This window comes from Monodon monoceros, unplaced genomic scaffold (genome assembly GCF_005190385.1).
Source record: "Monodon monoceros isolate NGI ecotype Baffin Bay Population unplaced genomic scaffold, NGI_Narwhal_1 Super_Scaffold_10, whole genome shotgun sequence".
Lineage (NCBI taxonomy): Eukaryota > Metazoa > Chordata > Mammalia > Artiodactyla > Monodontidae > Monodon > Monodon monoceros.
This window is the reverse complement of record NW_021703766.1, coordinates 5,553,185-5,575,251: the sequence shown is the minus strand read 5'-3', so window position 1 is coordinate 5,575,251 and position 22,067 is coordinate 5,553,185. Positions and strand designations below refer to the sequence as shown.

At 44.3% G+C, this 22,067-nt stretch overlaps 1 protein-coding gene across 1 annotated transcript in view; it reads left to right on the top strand.

Moving 5' to 3' along the window:
- Nucleotides 1-22,067, top strand: part of CDH13 (cadherin 13) — a 1,013,556-nt gene that overhangs the window by 361,629 nt on the left and 629,860 nt on the right. The window contains exon 3 of the mRNA XM_029206203.1: nt 18,837-19,045. Within this exon, the coding sequence (XP_029062036.1) occupies nt 18,837-19,045 (209 nt within the window). The remainder of the gene's footprint in view (nt 1-18,836; nt 19,046-22,067) is intronic.

Below are 22,067 nucleotides of genomic sequence, written 5' to 3'. Positions count from 1 at the left end.
TATTTGTCTTTATGTTGGCATTTATCCCTTACTGCCTATTGTCTTTCATACTGTAAGTGGACAAATGATACTTTCATGGATTAGTGTATGAATATGTTGAGATTTAGAATAATAGAATTTCCCAGCTGTAAGAGACACTATCCGATGCTGGAATCTCTTCTGCAACCTTACTGCTCAACCGTCATTTAAGTTCTACTTGAAAGTATCCAATGACCAGCAAATTATTTCACTCAGAAAAAACGAGACCTTCCACATGGTACCCTGAATTTCATCAGGCTTTTCTAATATTTGGACAACGACAAGATCATGCAGATGGTAACATTTCTACTGCGGCAGCTTATAGCTCCCACAAGCACAATTGCAGGACACCAACCCACCTTGCTCCCTTGGCTTTTATTCTGGTTATTTCTGGAAGGCCCCAGAGCAATGTATGTGGCCCACCTTCTTTTTCTTGTTGTTGTTATTCTTTTTTTTCATTGGAGTATAATTGCTTTACAATGTTGTGTTAGTTTCTGCCGCACAGGGAAGTGAATCAGCCATACACATACACGTATCCCCTCCCCCCCCACCCCTTCCCACCCAACTAGGCCATCACAGAGCACCGAGCTGAGCTCCCTGTGCTATACAGCAGGTTCCCACTAGCTATATATATATATATATTTTTTTTTTTTTTTTTTTTTTTTTTTTTTTTTTGCGGTACGCGGGCCTCTCACTGTTGCAGCCTCTGCCGTTGCGGAGCACAGGCTCCGGACGCGCAGGCTCAGCGGCCATGGCTCACGGGCCCAGACTCTCCACGGCATGTGGGATCCCCCCGGCCCGGGTCACGAACCCGCGTCCCCTGCATCGGCAGGCGGACTCTCAACCACTGCGCCACCAGGGGAGCCCTAGCTATCTATTTTACACATGGTAGTGTATTTATGTCAAACCTAATCACCCAATTCATCCCACCCTCCCCTTCCCCCGCTGTGTCCACACGTCCATTCTCTACATCTGCCTTTCTGTTACTGCCCTGCAAATAGGTTCATCTGTACCATTTTTCTAGATTCCACATATATGCGTTGATATATGATATCTGTTTTTCTCCTTCTAACTTCACTCTGTATGACAGACTCTAGTTCCATCCACATCATTACAAATGGCCTAATTTCATTTCTTTTTATGGCTGAGTAATATTCCATTGTATATATGTACCACATCTTCTTTATCCATTCATCTGTTGGTGGACATTTAGGTTGCTTCCATGTCCTGGCTATTGTAAATAGCGCTGCAGTGAACATTGGGGTACATGTGTCTTTTTGAATTATGGTTTTCTCAGGGTATATGTCCAGTAGTGGGATTGCTGGGTCATATGGTAGCTCTATTTTTAGTTTTTTAAGGAAACTCCATACTGTTCTCCACAGTGGCTGTATCAGTTTACATTCCCACCAACAGTGCAAGAGGGTTCCCTTTTCTCCACACCCTCTCCAGCATTTGTTTGTAAATTTTCTGATGATGCTCATTCTAACCAGTGTGAGGTGTTACCTCACTGTCATTTTGATTTGCATTTCTCTAATAATTAGTGATGTTGAGCAGCCTTTCATGTGCCTCTTGGCCATCTGTATGTGTTCTTTACTGAAATGTCTATTTAGGTCTTTTGCCCATTTTTTGATGGGGTTGTTTGTTTTTTTGATATTGAACTGCATGAGCTGTTTGATATTTTGGAGATTAATCCCTTGTCTGTTGCTTCATTTGCAAATATTTTCTCCCATTCTGTGGTTGTCTTTTTGTCTTGTTTATGGTTTCCTTTGCTGTGTAAAAGCTTTTAAGTTTAATTAGGTCCCATTCACTTATTTTTGTTTTTATTTTCATTACTCTAGGAGGTGGGTCATAAAAGATCTTGCTGTGATTTATGTCAAAAAGTATTTTTCCTATGTTTTCGTCTAAGAGTTTATAGTGTCCAGTCTTACATTTAGGTCTTTAATCCATTTTGAGTTTATTTTTGTGTATGGTGTTAGGTAGTGTTCTAATTTCATTCTTCTACATGTAATTGTCCAGTTTTCCCAACACCATTTATTGAAGAGGCTGTCTTGTCTGCATTGTATATTCTTGCATCCTTTGTCATAGATTAGGTGACCGTAGATGCGTGGGTGTATCTCTGGGCTTTCTGTCCTGTACCATTGAACTGTATTTCTGTTTTTGTGCCAGGACCACACTGTCTTGATTACTGTAGCTTTGTAGTATTGTCTGAAGTCAAGGAGCCTGATTCCTCCAGCTCCGTTTTTCTTTCTCAAGATTGCTTAGGCTATTTGGGGACTATTGTGTCTCCACACAAATTTTAAGATATTTTGTTCTAGTTCTGTAAAGAATGCCATTGGTAATTTGATAGGGATTGCATTGAACCTGTAGATGGCTTTGGGTAGTATAGTCATTTTCACAATATTGATTCTTCCATTCCAGGAACATGGTATATCTCTCCATCTGTTTGTGGCATCTTTGATTTCTTTCATCAGTGTATTATAATTTTCTGCATACAGGTCTTTTGTCTCCTTAGGTAGGTTTATTCCAAGATATTTTATTCTTTTTGTTGCAATGGTAAGTGGGAGTGTTTTCTTGATTTCACTTTCAGATTTTTCATCATTAGTGTATAGGAATGCCAGAGATTTCTGTGCATTAATTTTGTATCCTGCTACTTTACCAAATTCATCGATTAGCTCTAGTAGTTTTCTGGTAGCATCTTTAGGATTCTCTCTGTATAGTATCATGTCATCTGCAAACAGTGACAGCTTTACTTCTTCTTTTCTGATTTGGATTCCTTTTATTTCCTTTTCTTCTCTGATTGCTGTGGCTAAAACTTCCAAAACTATGTTGAATAAGAGTGGTGAGAGTGGGCAACCTTGTCTTGTTCCTGATCTTAGTGGCAATGGTATCAGTTTTTCACCATTGAGGACGATGTTGGCTGTGGGTTTTTCATATATGGCCTTTATTATGTTGAGGAAAGTTCCCTCTGTGCCTACTTTCTGCAGGGTTTTTATTATAAATGGGTGTTGAATTTTGTTGAAAGCTTTCTCTGCATCTATTGAGATGATCATATGGTTTTTCTCCTTCAAGTTGTTAATGTGGTGTATCACATTGATTGATTTGCATATATTAAAGAATCCTTGCATTCCTGGAATAAACCCCACTTGATCATGGTGTGTGATCCTTTTAATGTGCTGTTGGATTCTGTTTGCTAGTATTTTGTTGAGGATTTTTGCATCTATGTTCATCAGTGATATTTTTCTGTAGTTTTCTTTTTTTGTGACATCCTTGTCTGGTTTTGGTATTAAGGTGATGGTGGCCTCGTAGAATGAGTTTGGGAGTGTTCCTCCCTCTGCTATATTTTGGAAGAGTTTGAGAAGGATAGGTGTTAGCTCGTCTCTAAATGTTTGAAAGAATTCGCCTGTGAAGCCATCTGGTCCTGGGTTTTTGTTTGTTGGAAGATTTTTAATCACGGTTTCAATTTCAGTGCTTGTGATTGGTCTGATCATATTTTCTATTTCTTCCTGATTCAGTCATGGCAGGTTGTGCATTTCTAAGAATTTGTCCATTTCTTTCAGTTTGTCCATTTTATTGGCATAGAGTTGCTTGTAGTAATCTCTCATGATCTTTTGTATTTCTGCAGTGTCAGTTGTTACTCTGCTTTTTCATTTCTAATTCTATTGATTTGAGTCTTCTCCCTTTTTTTCTTGATGAGTCTGGCTAATGGTTTATCAATTTTGTTTATCTTCTCAAAGAACCAGCTTTTAGTTTTATTGATCTTTGCTATCGTTTCCTTCATTTCTTTTTCATTTATTTCTGATTTGATCTTTATGATTTCTTTCCTTCTGCTAACTTTGGGGCTTTTTTGTTCTTCTTTCTCTAATTGCTTTTGGTGCAAGTTTAGGTTGTTTATTCGAGATGTTCCCTGTTTCTTAAGCTAGGATTGTATTGCTATAAACTTCCCTCTTAGAACTGCTTTTGCTGCATCCCACAGGTTTTGGGTTGTCGTGTCTCCATTGTCATTTGTTTCTAGGTATTTTCTGATTTCCTCTTTGATTTCTTCAGTGATCACTTCGTTATTAAGTAGTGCATTGTTTAGCCTCCATGTGTTTGTATTTTTTACAGATCTTTTTCTGTAATTGATATCTAGTCTCATAGTGTTGTGGTCGGAAAAGATACTTGATACAATTTCAATTTTCTTAAATTTACCAAGGCTTGATTTGTGACCCAAGATATGATGTATCCTGGAGAATGTTCCATGAGCACTTGAGAAAAATGTGTATTCTGTTGTTTTTGGATGGAATGTCCTATAAATATCAATTAAGTCCATCTTGTTTAATGTATCATTTAAAGCTTGTGTTTCCTTATTTACTTTCATTTTGGATGATCTGCCCATTGGTGAAAGTGGGGTGTTAAAGTCCCCTACTATGAATGTGTTACTGTCTATTTCCCCTTTTATGGCTGTTAGTATTTGCCTTATGTATTGAGGTGCTCCTACGTTGGGTGCATAAATATTTACAATTGTTATATCTTCTCCTTCGATCGATCCCTTGATCATTACGTAGTGTCCTTCTTTGTCTCTTCTAATAGTCCTTATTTTAAAGTCTATTTTGTCTGATATGAGAATTGCTACTCCAGCTTTCTTTTTGTTTCCATTTGCATGGAATATCTTTTTCCATCCCCTCACTTTCAGTCTGTATGTGTCTCTAGGTCTGAAGTGGGTGTCTTGTAGACAGCATATATACGGGTCTTGTTTTTGTATCCATTCAGCCAGTCTATGTCTTCTGGTTGGGACATTTAATCCGTTTACATTTAAGGTAATTATCGATATGTATGTTCCTATTCCCATTTTCTTAATGGTTTTGGGTTTGTTATTGTAGGTCTCTTCCTTCTCTTGTGTTTCTTGCCTAGAAAAGATCCTTTAGCATTTGTTGTAAAGCTGGTTTGGTGGTGCTGAACTCTCTCAGCTTTTGCTTGTCTGTAAAGGTTTTAATTTCTCCATCAAATCTGAATTAGATCCTTTCTGGGTAGAGTAATCTTGGTCATAGGTTGTTCTCCTTCATCACTTTAAATATGTCCTGCCAGTCCCTTCTGGCTTGCAGAGTTTCTGCTGAAATATCAGTTGTTAACCTTATGGGATTCCCTTGTGTGTTATTTGTTGTTTTTCCCTTGCTGCTTTTAATATGTTTTCTTTGTATTTAACTTTTGACAGTTTGATTAATATGTGTCTTGGCGTGTTTCTCCTTGGACTGTATGGGACTCTCTGTGCTTCCTGGACTTGATTAACTATTTCCTTTCCCATATTAGGGCAATTTTCAACTATAATCTCTTCAAATATTTGCTCAGTTCCTTTCTTTTTCTCTTCTTCTTCTGGAACCCCTATAATTCGAATCTTGGTGCATTTAATGTTGTCCCAGAGGTCTCTGAGACTGTCCTCAGTTCTTTTCATTCTTTTTTCTTTATTCTGCTCTGCAGTAGTTATTTCCACTATTTTATCTTCCAGGTCACTTATCTGTTCTTCTGCCTCAGTTATTCTGCTATTGATCCCTTCTAGAGTATTTTTAATTTCATTTATTGTGTTGTTCATCGTTGCTTGTTTCATCTTTAGTTCTTCTAGGTCCTTGTTAAATGTTTCTTGCATTTTCTCTATTCTATGTCCAAGATTTTGGATCATCTTTATCATTATTCTGAATTCTTTTTCAGGTAGACTGCCTATTTCCTCTTCATTTGTTAGGTCTGGTGGGTTTTTATCTTGCTCCTTCATCTGCTGTGTGTTTTTCTGTCTTCTCATTTTGCTTATCTTACTGTGTTTGGGGTCTCCTTTTTGCAGGCTGCAGGTTCATAGTTCCCGTTGTTTTTGGTGTCTGTCCCCAGTGGCTAAAGTTGGTTCAGTGGGTTGTGTAGGCTTCCAGGTGGAGGGGACTAGTGCCTGTGTTCTGGTGGATGAGGCTGGATCTTGTCTTTCTGGTGGGCAGGTCCACGTCTGCTGGTGTGTTTTGGGGTGTCTGTGGACTTACTATGATTTTAGGCAGCCTCTCTGATGATGGATGGGGTTGTGTTCCTGTCTTGCTAGTTGTTTGGCATAGGATGTCCAGCACTGTGGCTTGCTAGTCATTGAGTGAAGCTGGGTGTTGGTGTTGAGATGGAGATCTCTGGGAGTTTTTCACCGTTTGATATTACGTGGAGCTGGGAGGTCTCTTGTGGACCAGTGTCCTCAAGTTGGCTTTTCCACCTCCGAGGCACAGCACTGACTGCTGGCTGAAGCACCAAGAGCCTTTCATCCACACAGCTCAGAATCAAAGGGAGAAAAGGTAGAAAGAAAGAGAGAGGGAGAGAGAGAGAGGGAGGGAGGGAGGGAGGAAGGAAGGAAGGAAGAAAGAGGATAAAAGAAAATAAAGTAAGATAAAATAAAATAAATTTATTAAAGTAAAAAATAATTATTAAGGAAAAAAAAATTTTTTAAGTAAAAAAAAAAAAAAAAACGGACGGATAGAACCCTAGGACAAATGGTGAAAGCTATACAGCCAAAATCTCACACAGAAGCATACACACTCACAAAGAGAGGAAAAGGAGAAAAAATAATAAATCTTGCTCTCAGAGTCCACCTCCGCAATTTGGGATGATTTGTTGTCTATTCAGGTATTCCACAGATGCAGGTACATCAAGTTGATTGTGGAGATTTAATCCGCTGTTCCTGAGCCTGCTGGGAGAGATTTCCCTTTCTCTTCTTTGTTCGCACAGCTCCTGGGGCCCAGCTTTGGATTTGGCCCCGCCTCTGTGTGTATGTCGCCAGAGGGCGTCTGTTCTTCGCTCAGACAGGACAGGGTTAAAGGAGCAGCTGATTCGGGGGCTCTCGCTCACTCAGGCTGGGGGGCGGGAGGGGCACGATGCCGGGCGAGCCTGCGGCGGCAGAGGCTGGCATGACGTTGCAGCTGCCTGAGGTGCGCCGTGCGTTCTCCCGGGGAAGTTGTCCCTGCATCCTGGGACCCTGGCAGTGGAGGGCTGCACAGGCTTCCCGGAAGGGTGGTGTGTATAGTGACCTGTGCTCCCACACAGGCTTCTTGGCATCTCATGCCCGTCTGTGGGGTCTGCGCTGTTAGCCGCGGCTCACGCCCGTCTCTGGAGCTCCTTTAAGCAGCGCGGTTAATCCCCTCTCCTCGCGCTCCAGGAAACAAAGAGGGAAGAAAAAGTCTCTTGCCTCTTCGGCAGGTCCAGACTTTTCTCTGGACTCCCTCCCGGCTAGCCCTGGTGCCCTAACCCCTTCAGGCTGTGTTCACGCCACCAGTCTTCTCCCTGTGCTCTGACCGAAACCCGAGCCTCAGCTCCCAGCCTCCCTTGCTGCTTTTAATATTTTTTCTTTGAATTTAATTTTTGTTAGTTTGACTAATACGTGTCTGGGTGTGTTTCTCCTAGGGTTCATCCTGTATGGGACTCTCTGCGCTTCCTGGACTTAGGTGGCTGTTTCATTTCCCATGTTAGGGAAGTTTTCAACTATAATCTCTTCAAATATTTTCTCTTTCTCTTCTTCTTCTGGGACCCCTATAATTTGAATGTTGGTGTGTTTAGTGTTGTTTCAGAGGTCTCTGAGACTGTCCTCAATTATTTTCATTCTGTTTTCTTTACTCTGCTCCACAGCAGTTATTTCCACCATTTTCTCTTCCAACTCACTTATCCATTCTTCTACCTCAGTTATTCTGCTATTGATTGCTTCTAGAGTATTTTTAATTTCAGTTATTGTGTTGTTCATCACTGTTTGTTTGCCCTTTAGTTCTTCTAGGTCCTTATGAAACATTTCTTGTATTTTCTCCATTCTGTTTCTGAGATTTCAGATCATCTTTACTATCATTACTCCAAATTCTTTTTCAGGTGAGTTTCCTATTTCCTCTTCATTTATTTGGTCTTGTAGGTTTTTACCTTGCTCCGTCGTCTGTAACATATTTTTTTGTTGTCTCGTGTTTTTTGATGGGTGGGGCTGTATTGCTGTCTTACTGGTTGTTTGGCCTGAGGCTTCTAGCACTGTAGTTTGCAGGCTGTCGGGTAGAGCCTGGTCTTGGTGCCTCGATGAGGACCTCCAGGAGGCCTCACTCTGATTACTATTCCCTGGGGTCTGAGGTTCTCTGTTAATCCAGTGGTTTGGACTCAGCTCTCCCACCATAGGAGCTCAGGCCTGACCCCTGGCCGGGGAACCAAGATCCCAGAAGCCATGAGGTGCTGCGAAAGAAAAGAAAAAAAAAGGAACAATACAATAACAAAGAATAAAAAATAAAACAAAATTAGAAAGGTAAAAAATATATTAGGAAAAATAAAAATATAATTGAAACAACTACAGCAAGGTAAAACAGAACCACAACAGAAAAAAGAAGGAAAAAAAGGAACAAGCCAAAAGGTACAGAACAATAACAAAGTATAAAGAATAAAATAAAATTAGGAAAATAAAAGATTTATTAGAGAAAATAAAAATATAAATGAATCAATAACAAGGTAAAAGAGAACCACACCCTAAAAGAGAAAAAAAAAGGCCTTGGCTCGGGGTGCGGGGTGGGGGGTGGGGTGGAGCTTAGGGGGGTGGAACTTAGGCAGGGGCGGGTTTTAGGGGGGGTGGGGCCTAGGCGGGGTGACATTTAAGTGTGGGGCGGGGCCTAGTCTCAGGACCTGTGCATTTTGGGAAAAAGGCCGCACGGCCTGAGGGGCTCCTCGAGTGTGGAGTTCCGGAGTTTGGAGGTAAGGCCTGGCCTGAGGGTGTGTGGGCGGTTGGAGAGGTCTCAGAGGGGGTCTCGGAGTGCCCCGTGCGGAGGTAGGGCCCTGGGTGGGGGTGTAGGGGCGGGGCCTAGGCCTCCAGCCTAGGCCTCCAGGAGGCTCGCTCCTGGAGGGAGCCTCCCAGGGCGTGGGTTTAGGCCTCGGAGCCCAACAGGCTCCCCGGTGCCCAGGCAGGCGGCGAAAGTGCTGGCCATGCTCCCTTCTGTTCCCCCACCCTCCTGAGGGTGTCCCCAGTCACCACTGGACCCCTAACCGTGGGTGGGCCCCAATGGGTATGGGAACTCCTCCCCCCACAGCCGCCCCTCAGGGGTGCTGGTCCCGTGTGTCCGGCCTTTACATTTGCTTCCCCTTCCCTCCCTCACACTCCCTCGGCAGCCATGCGGCCGGAGGGAGCCTGGGTGGGCAGAGGATCAGGCCCGGGATCTCAGCAGGCTCCCGGGGGCCCGGATGGGCAGGGGAAATGCTGGCCACGCTCCCTTCTGGTCCACTGCCCTCCCAGCAGTGCCCCCACTTTCCCCCTCCGAGCATTGGATCCCTTCCCCTCCCCTAGCCGCCCCTCAGGGGCACTGGTCCCATCCCGCTTCCAGTTCTCCTCCCCACTCACTCCCCCGCAAGTCCTACCCAGTCGCTGGGGGTTCCTCCCATCCGCTTAAGTGTCTGTGGTCCCCCACTGGTGCCTGGTAGGTGCCCTAGTTATGCAGAGACGCGAACTCCATGTTCTCCTAGTCTGCCATCTTGACTCCGCCGCCTCTGTGGTCCACCTTCTTAAAGGTCCCTTTCTCTATGTCTCCTCATGGCGTATGGGGGTATTTGGGAAATCACGGTACTGCCAGAGCATCATACACAGTCAGGATCTGAATCTCAATCTAGGCTCAGCCAGGGCACTCTGCTACATGTCTCCAGACAGCTCCAACAGCAAGATCAAATATAAGTTATAGTGGAGCAAGTTTCTTTTCTCATTAACTTACCCAATAGATACTCAGAGAGGGAGACATGTGTACACATAATTACTAGATAAATCAAAAACTGAGGACTGAGTAAGAGACATAGGCTAGTAATATGAAATCAGAGGGAATCTCTGTAAATCTGAGACTTGGTGATTCTCAAAGTTGCTGAATCAGTGATTCCTGTTTCAATGATCAGGTGACTTTCAAGCCAGCTTACTCAAATCTTTACATGAGTTTGGGCCATCCTTCTCAGTTTTGTTTGGGGAGTTTCAAATGTGCTTATCTACCAAATTACAGTTCTGCTATTTATTCGTTCAACAAACAGGACTGAGTATGTACTGTGTCAGGCACTGTGCCATATAAATTCCAATCTGAGATACAAATTCATAGTGATTATAACCACCATGGGATAGAAACTGGGTAGCATTTTTTCAGAAAACAACCTGCTGTGTTTTAAAAAAAAATCAGTAGCAAGAGGAAAATGTAAGACCCTGGCAGAAAAGACTAAATCCAGAGCTAGCAGCTCAGTTTTTAATGGTAGGTAGAGAAAATCCCCTGCAAGCAGATGTGGGCTCTTTTTCCAGGAGGAGTCTCTTAAGGGTTTACATGGCAAAAAATAGGTTTCTGCTGAAGATCACTTGATGGAATCATTCATTATGATGTCTTTGGCTGACATGATAGAATTGAAACTCTATTGGGATTGACACATGAGATGTATTAGGACCGTTTTATGTGCATTCTGCACCTATCAGATCTACACAGCCTTTGGAGGTGACATCCACTGCTGGGATAATCAGTCATGATTAGGAGCATGGCAAGAACCTTACAGAAGCTCTGTGGATGTCAATGCTGACTCCAGGCCAAACATGGAACACAGGATATGGTTCCGTGCATTCAGGAATCAGGAGGGTAGACAAAATCAAGGCTGGAGGATGTATCATACAGGGATCTGGTCCAACGTGGGTGGGACTGAACATATGTTAATGAAACCTTGATTGACTAGAAGGCTTGAGTAATGAGGGTGTTCTGAGAAAGAGAAGGAAATGTTTTCTGTTTCTCTCACTTGGGCAAATCCAAAGAGCCTCTGGACTAAAGTCCTTTGAGTTCTTTCAAAGAAAGTTGGACCCTACTGAGGATGTGAAAAGCAATTAACTGATGGTGTGTATCCTGGGCAGAGTCCATCTGATGTTTCTGAACTAAGTGCTATTTCAGTTGTTAGAAAGGCATGGCTTTTCATGCCCCAGCGAAGACTCTGCAGATCAATGGATATGCAGGCCCTTCGTGCTAAATGGAGCAATTGAATTGTTTGACTAACTGAGCTATGAGTACCAGGGTATGTGGTACAGTCTTAAGAGGGAGTAAACAACGTACATTCTGCATTTTTGTTTGTTTTCTTTTTTTTTACCAGCATACTGCTGAAACAGAGCCATTCTCTTCCGTGTGCAAGTATAGGTTGCTAGAAGTAGATCCAAGTGCGTCTGACTGTGGGAGGAATACATGTCCCAGGTTGACTGGTTCCAACCCCACACTACTACTGATCGTCACATATCCCCACACACGTGTACAAGTGGAGTCTTGGCCACCAAGACTCCACCAGGCCACCAACTCTGAGGGCCCTAAAGTTATGTGTAGACCAGTCTCTACAAATGTGAATAATGTATTTAGGACCATTTGCCCATGTAAGATACGAGTGCATGGGTCACAGACTCACGCCAAAACACTTATAAGAATAGCACAGATTCCATATTTAGTTCATACCTATCTACATGAGCAGGCCTGCTCTATATTTTGCAGATAAATTTAAATCCATCTGCATTGTTATATTTTCTGGGATCATAATATGGCTTAATTTGCTTCCTCACACATTTCTAGATGGTAAGGATTCTATGCCTTTCCCATTTCCATCCCTAAGAACCACATTCAAAAGAAAGAAATAGAAAAGCAGAAGATCAAGGTCTGGAAGATTAAGCCTCTTAATTCACATGCCAAACTACCCATTTCAATTGTGGTTTTGTCTCCCAGCTAAAGTTTGTCTTTTTGTGACATTTGCATTAAGCCCAGAGGACATTTTGAGTGGAAACACGCTGAAAGCATAATTGAAACTCTGAGTGGTGCCATTCGCCTAATTTGCATTTTTCCCCCCAGGTGGGGATTTTTTACTTCCCCCCTTTCTTCTCCTAGGGTGTTCAAAGATTATTTCAAAGAATGATGTTGTGCAATTGATTCCAGTAAATCCCCATGTATAGTATATTATATATATAATTTTTTTTCCAGAAGCTCTTTTAAATACTAGTCATAAACTATGTAAGGAAGTCCTTTGTAGGTTCAGAATAGTACAGATGGCTCCTTTTCCCCCTCAGATAGAGGTTTTCAATATTTGTTCACAAGTTTAATTGTTTATTAGAATTTTTCCTTTCAGTTATCTTCATGGTGTTATTCTGAGCTACTTAGGAGGTTGTCTCTATAGAAACATCTTTTTTTTAAAAAAAAATAGACATGGACTATTCAATTTCATCCTTCAGGTGTTCTTTGAACTCTGCACCCTGAAACATGCACTGGCTTGATCTCTATTTAAAAGTTTGAGAATCACTGACATTTTGATTGTGTCAACAAAGTTCATAATGTAAGACAATGCAGGGCTGATCCTATCAATTGTGCCCTGTAATAGGAAATTTAAGGGGAGATTACAATCAGTGGGGAAGTAGAGTCTGTTTCCTTCAGGGGGAAGAAGAAACAAAGAGTGTGTGACCTATTTCTCTTTTGATTAATATTAAAACACGATCGTTGGCGTGGTCTAGATTTGTGCCTTTTCTAAGGTTCTCGTCTTTCTCATGACCTCATTACTCATGTTGTATGTATTATTTCAAATATCAGAAGCTCTCCTAGATTATATCAGATAATCATATATAATTATATCAGAGCCCTCCTAGATTTTAAGCCTGAGTAGGGTAGAGCCAGGCATGCATTTGTTCAAATGAGGGAGGAATATAGCCCAAGCCAGCATTTCTGGAGAATGGAACACACATCATTGTGAGGGTTTTAGTGCATACATGGACAAACATATGTTTTTACTTGACTTCTTAAATTTATTTTTAGAAAATAACACATTTGGCACATTCATCATGTACTATAAAGATTATCTTCAAATAATTTTGTAAATGAAAATGTCAGTCAATTAAAAGAACAATATTAAATGAATAACAGATCAGGTGTGAAAGTATGGCTAGACTGTGAATCTGGAAGCTAGTTGATTTTTAGGAAGGAGCACATTTGCTTAGGCAGACTAGCCTAGACTAACTGGCCTTAACCTCATTTGGCCATACTAGGTCTCGGTTGCCAGAGGAACAAAGTCCTCACATCAAATGCGTAACGTGAGGATTCACCACAATCGTGAATAGAAGACTCTCAGCACAGCGTCGCTCTTTTAGAAAAAAGAATGACTTGGATTTTTGGCCTCTTATCTTTACAAACAATCATTTGAAGAATATTTAATATCACTTTGTGGCGTCCACTATGGGCAGGCACTGTAATTTCACTCCTTTGATGTCATTTTTCCTTCATGACTTCTCATGTGAGACAGGTAGGGCTTTGCCAAGAAAAGTGGGAGGATCCAAAGATGGGCAAGTTTGGATCAGAACCATCTGCCTCACTCCTTTAGCCTCAGCAGAAATGTCTGTAGTAACCATCCCCATGGTAACCGCATAGGCCAGAACACGGGTACCTGCCTAGAAGGAGGTGGAAGGACCCAGGAGGCAGGCAGAAAACCAGCTAAAAGAAGGAAGCTGTGTAGAAAAGGAAAGTGAAGCTCCTTTAATGCCCAGAATTACAGGAATAATGATGAGAATAGTTCTTATTCATGGGGCACCAGGGTCTGTCCAAAGTGTTTTATGTACCTAGGTACATATCTTGTTTAATGCTCACCGTAAGAATTATAGTACCTATGAGGGGAGGTACTGTTGTTCATTCATTCCTTGGTTAAAGGGACAGGTGGCTTTCCCAAGGTCTCAGGGCCACCTCACATGAGCCGGGATTGGAAAAGGGCTTAGAAACCTACCATTAAAACTGCTGCTTCTTAGGGCACGAGAATAGCAGTTCCTGGCATGATAGGTCCCCACCCTCTTCTCTGTGCCAGGAATCGCTGGGAAATGTGGAAACCTGGCATCTTGACAAGGAATCCATTGTCCAAGGTCCTGGTTCTTGGCCCTGGCTGCATTAGATTCATCTGGGGAGTCTTAAAGAGATACTAGTGCCTGGACCCCAGCCTAGCTATGTCAGAATCTCGGTTCGGAGTTGGGACAGGTATTGCTACTTTTAAAAAATGTTCTCTAGGTGATCCTCGTAGCCTTGAAAAAGACCCACAGTCTAAAGCACTCATTCCTGAACTGGTAAAAGCTGTCTAAAATACATAAGACCCCATTTTGCAACCCTAGTTACTTGATAGCACAAATTGGGAAGAGAGCTAGAATATAGTGAGGGCCTACTGTGTGCCAGGTCCTAAATGTAGATGTGGTCTCTCAGTGTGCCCTCACCTGGTACCTCTGACGACCTGGAGGGGTCAGTGAGAGGCCTGAGGGGACAGGATGGGGGCAGCTGCCCTTTTCCCTCTCATTTATCGTTTCTGGGAAATGGATGTGCCGAGAACTTGAACTGTAGATGCAGACTGATCAGACTGGGACCAGGTGTCTGCCTTTTCTGGGTGTGTGGCCTTGAGCATGTTAGTCAGTCTCTCCAAGGCTCAGTCTTTTCTCCCATAATATGGAAATGATGCTTATAGATTATGCATTCTCATTGGGGCTGTATGTCCCCAAAGGGGTGACGTGGCTTCTTGGGAGAGAGGCAAAAATTGTACTTTGTGTGTGTGTGTAGAGTACAGATATACATGCAGTAAATAAACTGGTATACAGTATGTCTATGACATTGACAATTCATTAGAATGGTGGCTGTTAGACAAAAACATCTGAAAACGCTCCTGGGTCAGGGGAGATAATGAAAAAAAGTGGGGAAATGCTGCTATAGATTAGAATTGCTATGAGGCTCAAAGGAGAGACTGAATGTACACTCTCGGGCACAGAGCCTGGCACTCAGATGCCACTCAGTAAATAACAAGTTACTGTTCTTTGTCAAAACTTCATTCAACACTCACACACCGATCCCAGCTCTGCTTAGTGGCTATGTGAAGCTTTATTGGGATTATGAGGGAAGATAAGGCACCACCCCTGACTTCACCAGTGAGCTAAGGCAAAGCTAAGCACAGGAGGCTAAGTGCTGGCGTGAATGGATGCACACAGAGCCTGGGGAACTAAGGGGAGACCATGGTTGAGTTCTTCATTTCCTACCTGGCTCCACTGCTGGGCTCAACCAGGACAAGAGGTGATAAGGGGCCTTCCTTCTCAGTTCCCAGCCTTGCCTGTAGTATCTTCTGCGCCCAGTATGGAAGAGGTACCCCTGCACCACCACCACTAGAGCATCATTTAGCCCCGAGAGAGTAATTAAGTGGAATTGTTATTGATGGCCTCCTATATGGAAAAGCTTTCTGTTTATTGCTGGAGATGAATAAAAGAATAAGATCCAATTTCTGCCCTTGGTTCTGATGGGGAAAACAGATACATAGAGTGGACCTGTTGATATGATATGATATAAAATTCACTATGTACAGGAAACGCTGGAAACACAGAGGATATTTGGAGAAGTGGCCCAAGCTGACTCTCCAAGAGTGATAGAGTTAATGACAGAGGTAATGATACAGTTAACAGGGTGAAGAAGCTGGGAAGTATTTACCTTCTGCACAGAGGGAGCGATACAATCCATCGAAGGGGAAGGAGAGTAGCGTAGCTGTCGGGAGGTGCAGAAGCGGGTCATGTGGGAGACACAGAGTGAAGATGGATGCCAGTGGGGGGCCAGTGGACAGCTTGCACAGGGAAGATGTTGAGCGTTGAGCATTATTTTGCATGGGGAGCCAGAGCTGTACGAGACTCAAGAGGAGGAAAGCCGGTTCTACAGTTGTGATGGACGGGTCCCAATTTCCTTCAAGGAATATGTCTTTATGTGGCCTTCCAGACCCCACATTTCCTGGACCAGCTTATCTCTTCTTTGCTTTCTCCCTTGCTCTCTGTGCCCATCTCACTGGCTTATTTGCAGCTCCCTGAATGCCACAGGGCCATTCCACATGTTGTGGTTCTGTCTGCCTATGATAAGTCCCCTATTAATGTCCATCTCCACCCCTCCACCCTCACACTAGACTTCAAGCCAGGGACTGTGTCCATCTTTGTTCCACATTATAAACCCAACATCTGGCATAACCTGGGCTCAGGAAATATTTGTGGAAGGAAGGAAGGAAAGAGAAAAGGAAGGAAGGGAAGAAGGAAGGAATTTACCTGTGAAACTAGAACCCCTACAGAGTCTCTCTATTCTGGGAAGATAATTACTGTGGTGATAATAACCGTATTAGCCTTTGTATGCCTTCCCTAGCCTCCAGCCCTTCCCAGCTGAGACTGTCTTCTTTGATCCTGCCCAGGGACTAAGGCCAGAACCAGCATCCTGGCAAAATAGACAACAAGTTCCCAAGCGGGCCCTGTTGTCTGAGCAGTGTGCCTTCAGTGGATTGATGCTAACTGATGGTGACAATGAAAGCAACCTCCGTGTCTCTCCTTCATAGTTCACTTCCAGAACCTGAACCCAGCCACGCCCAATCACTCTTAGCTACAAAGATGGTCAGAGGAAGTGAACAAGTGTCTGAGAACTGCAGACTCCCAAGAGATCCCATGTGTGTACATTACAGAGAAGCCCCTAGAGCTGACTTGGCAGCCAGGAAAGGCGCTGGAGCCCTGGCACAGGGGGACCTCGAGGTGGCACCGGCACCCTGTGAAGTGCTTCCGGGCTGGGTGGGAACGTGGGAGCAGGACTGAGCTGGGGACTCACATCATTATATGCAGGTTCTGATGGGATTTCAGGAGGGGAGTGTTTTACAACAGGGCTTTGTCTTTACTGAGATCAGGTAGTGGTGAAAAGCAGACAGACCAGGGTTCAAATCTTGGTTTTATGATTTACAGACTGCGTGCTGGGCACCTCCTTTGCCCTCTCAGAAGCCTCAGTTACTTTATCTACAGACTGTGGAGGGAGGGGGTCAAAACTGTTGTAAAGATTAAATAAGGTCATGTACGTAAAATGCTTAGCACTGAGTCTCATGTGTAGAAAGTGTTCAATTCACATTAGCCATTATAATGATCAGCTAAAATGGTTATTATCACCACAAGAATTATGGTCCCAGAATAGAAAGATCAGCTTAATTCAGCAGACAATTATATGGCTTTAACAGTGTACTTGGACCCAGGTAGATATTGTCACTAAAGACACACAAGAAGGTTCCTGGTAGTAATATTTTAAGAACCCCAAACTGGAAATAGCCCATATGCCCATCAACAGTAGACTACATAAATAGACGCAGTATGGCCACATAATGGAATTCTATACACTGACGAGGATAAACTGCGCTACTTGCAGCCACTTGGATGAATCTTACAAACATAATGTTGAGTGAAAGAGGCAGACACAAATGAGCACCCACTCTACGATTCCATTTGCATGAAGTGCAAGTACAAATGAAACTAATCTATGGTGTCAGAAGTTAGGATAGTGTAGCCTTTGGGGAGGAGGGTAGGGATTTTACTCGGGGAGGGGGAGGAAGGGGGGCTGGTAATATTTTGTGTCTAGGGCTGGGCACACGGATGTGCCCACTTTGTGAAAATTCGTTGAGCTGTACATTCTGATTTATGTGCTCTTCTGTATCTGTGTTACGCTCCAATTAAAGGTTTAGTAAACGAACGAACGAGACCGTTTAGCAGAGAGCTAAAAAAACAAAAGTGGGGGTGGGGAAGAAAGCAGGTAATACAATTCCACGCTTACCCACAGGGTCCCCAGAGTTTACAGAGGAAGGCAGACAGGCGTACACACATACAGACAATAAGTGGTGGTACCTGTAGTAACAGAATCGTGCACTAAGTAAACACGCACCGCAGAGGGAAGCGTGACAGATCAGCTGTCACAGCTGCTGCTCATGGTAACGGCCCTGAGCTCCATGCGGTTCCGCCAGCATGGCTGCTTCTCGGACACGACCTAGCTATGCAACTGTAGGAAGTGCCCTCACATCTCTCCAGCCACTGTCCTAATCTGGGCCAGGCATCATTGGTATGACACCAGACTAACAGTTTTCTTGGCTTCTCTTCTTGCCCTTCTCCAGACCGCTCTGTAGAACCCAGAGCTACTAAATTAGAATCTTTGGACTGGGTGCTCAGTACTTAAAAAACAAATCTCCCATGTGATTCTGATACACCCCAGCCCCGTGGGAAGCACTGATCTACACTGGATCCAGAACACACACCTGACCTTGACCCTCTCCACACTAAAAATAGCTCAGGGCTATGGACCAGAACACACACTTGACCTTGACCCTGTCCACACTAAAAATAGTTCAGGGCTATGAGGCAGCCCCCTAACTTAGTGGCATTTCCTAATTTGTATCTAAAGGACATGTTCAGCTTCAATTCCAGCCTCTCCACCTCCCCAGCCCTGCATCATTTCAAGTCCACCTCTGGTCCCAGTGCACTGAGTTAGTTCTCTTTCTCTGAGTCTGTTTTGTTACTTCACCACCTCCATGGCTTTGAGTAACCTAGCACCCCAGTACCCTCTTAGGGGCCTTCTAATTTCCCATTCATCTTCAAGACCCAGCTCAGATATCGTGTCTATGAAGCTGTCCCTCAAGGCTCCTGAACTCTCTGGTTCTGCCACAGACACCTCATACAGAAGGGAGGAGATCGTGTCCTCAGACATCACTCCACCATATCTGACTGTACGCTTAACTCACTACACCCCAGGGCAGGGAAGAGGTTCTCTTTGTGCATCAAAGGGCTTTACAGCTGCCTGGGCCATGGGAGGTGATTAAGGACGATTCTTGATTGAGGTCCTTCAGCACAGGCAAAGCCATATGGCTACAAGAGGGTGCTGTGGGATAAGGGGCAGCATTTGTGGATCTGGAATGCAGAGTGGTAATCCACATTTAGTGGTCAAAGATAGCTCCAGGACTGAGCTGCCCAACCTACTCACACTCCTGTTTCTGTTCATGTGTTTTGTTTTTGCCAGTGACCTTCAGTGACTGTAAGGGAAATGACAAGCTACACTATGAGGTCTCCAGCCCATACTTCAAGGTGAACAATGATGGCAGCTTAGTCGCCCTGAGAAACGTAACTGCAGTGGGCAAGACTCTATTCGTCCACGCCCAGACTCCCCATGCGGAAGACATGGCAGAACTCGTGATTGTCGGGGGGAAAGACATCCGGGGCTCCTTGCAGGTAATATAACTGCTTGGGATAAGTTGGGTCCAAGGAGGAACATTGCGGTCTGTATGTCTTATGGGGAAAATGGGTCTTTGGTTTATTATTGGTCAAGATTCTTTTGCTGATTGCAAATGATAGAAACCTAACTCAAAACACAGTCTGGCCAGGGGAATTTTGGGGGTCATGTGACAAATATTTCAGGGTTAGCTTTGCCTGCTAGCATGGCTATGTATCCGTGCCCAGATGACGACATCAACTTTGGTCTTATCCATCTGTGGTTCCATTTTCCTTCTATTGTCTTTACTCTTAGACAGTCCGAACCATCCCTGCTTCCCTGTGTGGAGGTCTCAGCAGCTCCACTTCATTTTCTCAGGCTGATGTCACCTGAGAGAGCATCTCTTCCTGGTACTGGCAACCCAAGCTTGAAATCGAATCTCATTGGCTGTCCTTAGAGCGTGTGTCCATCCCTGAGCCAGTTACCGTGTCCATTTGGTCCTGAGGCTCTGGTTGGCTAAGTCTGGGTCACATGCCTTGCCCCCAAACCAGGGTAGACTCAGCCCCACCTAAAGCATATGGACTGAGAGTGAAAAAAAGGGTCGTTAGTTACTCAGAGTAAGTTAGGGTGCTGTCATCTAAGGAAGGGAAATGGATGTTGGGCAGGCAAGAACCAGAGTCGCCCACTGGAGTTGTATATGAGGTAACCATGGCATATGGCGCTGCCCCTTTGCCATGCACTGGTGCCCATTCCTTTCCGCATGCACGTGTATGCAGATCTCTGCCCCTGCACACATGTGACTTTAGGAATGCCACTAAGTGCCCTTCAGGCTTCCTGATTGTGTCATCCAGAAACATTTGGTACAATGGACTTACCTACTCCTGCTTTACCAGGAGTTCAGAGACTCTGTGGCTTCTCAATTATAGACAGGGATGACACCCAGCAAGACCCAGGCAAAACAATAACAATAATAATGGCGTGTCCCCAGCCTGGTGCGGCTAGCCTTTCCCTACCTGCTGCTGGCCCGCTCTTATCCAGTTTTTTAAAGCCTGTGATTCCCACTGCCTTTCTCCATCTGCCACACTCCCCATAACCCTGCTTTATCTGCTAATTTTGTTCAGTGGTGGAGTGAACACCGATTCCACAGCTGGGGAGCAGAGACAGTACAAATGGCAATGTGAGTGTTGCTTTCCTGCCAAGGCTGTGTGTGTGATCTTGAAAGAGTCATATATCTGCAGACTAGAGGGGTTAAACAGTCTGCAATGGCAAGTAAGTGGCACGTGTGCTGCCCCACTCTGTCACCATATACGTGGCAGATACTGCTAATCACCCCTGGCTTGACCTGAGTGTCTCTCCCAATACAATGCTTCTGGAAGCTACTATCCACTGGTCATTTAGAGATGTTTGTAGGGCTGGAATATATTTGCCATCCCTGGACTGGACAAGCTCTGTTAATTCCCCTTTATATCTGTGAATCTGTGAGTTAAGGGTAGATAGCAAGCTACAAATGAATCCACAGTGTGCCACTGATGTTTTCAAAAGAAAATAGGATCTCGGTGAATACATACCAGTGTGGAAATCCATTGGCACCACGAAAGCGAGCTTATCTCTCACTTAGCCGTGGTCATTTTCACAGCATCTCACTAACTCATGATATAAATGACTTGCAAATATCGAAAGCAACAAAACTGCCAGAATGCGCGGCACGGAGTGCTTCTTGGGAACAAGTAAACGGCACAGAGATTCACAGGAGGGGGTGCACATCCAGGACAGAATGTATTTAGATGCGTATTGTTCATTGTGACTGACAGCTCATCTTTAAATCTGGAACAGACAGTATCATAGTATTTAGCTCAAAGCAGAGTAGAAGGGATTGGAGGCACTTCTTAGGACAAAACTTCGCTTTCATAGGCTTGGAGACCCAGGATCGTTACCAAGAGACTCAGTCTTGAAGAGCTGGTCTCTTGAGTTCCAGAAAGACACCCTTCTGGAGGCAAAGCTCCTGGGAGCCCCGGCTGTTTCTCATTTGTCTCTTTCTGAACACACCGTCCACATAGCTTGGCTGCAATCGTTTGCTTCTTATAAAGCACAGTGGAGGCTGCTGTCCTGGTCAGTTTGCCAGGCTCCAGCTGAACGGGGCATTCATCTCCCGCCTCCAGTAATTCTATGAGGTTTGAAAATCGGCCTTGTGAAGTTGCCCAGATGTGTCCATAATACAAAAAGTCCCAAAAAAGAAAAGGCTAGGAAAACAAAATAGCTAGCCAGAGAAGCCCTCTAAGGAAAGCACAGTCCTTCACGGATACCCAGTTGGTATTTTTGAAGCCCTCCTCTGTGTGGCAGATTGGGCCAGCTGCTAGAGAAGGAAAGCAATAAGTACACTAGTCAGCTCAGCTCCTGGTTGGGGAGAGAAAGTGAACGTGTATGTTGATTAAGTACCAAGTAGGGAGGCAGTGGTGACGGCTGCTCTGTGCCTTTAGAGAAGCGAGAGGGCAGGGGAGGTGGGGCTGGTAACGACAGCCAATGAGTGCATGGCGCTTACTGTGTGCCGGGTGCTGCGCTCACAGGCCGCAGAGGCTGACTCATCTCCCCACCACCGATGAGGCACGTGCTACTGTCCCCATTTTACAAACTGGGGTAAACCGAGGCACAAAGAGGTGAGTGGGAACCTGTATTGTTTAGCGGGACTCTCGTAAGCGTGTGCATCTCAGGGTATGCTTTAATGGGCGTTATTCCTAACCCGCACAACCTCCCTGTGAGGCTGCTGCTGGCACTCCCTTCCTACAGATGTGAGGACTTGGCCAAGATCTCCTAGCTTGAAATTGGCAGAAATGAGATTGAGATTCTGGCCTCTCTACCCGTTCTCCTTCCTGCCACTTTGCTCACCAGAGGACTGTGCCCCTTGGGTGGCTACCCATGGGTCCAAAGGTGAGGGCATGAGTTAGAGCAATACAGTAGCGATGGAGGGGAACAACCAGTGGAAGGTGTGGTTTGAAGGAAGAAAGAGCCAAGATTCAGCGTCCTGATGATTCCAAATTGTCTAGC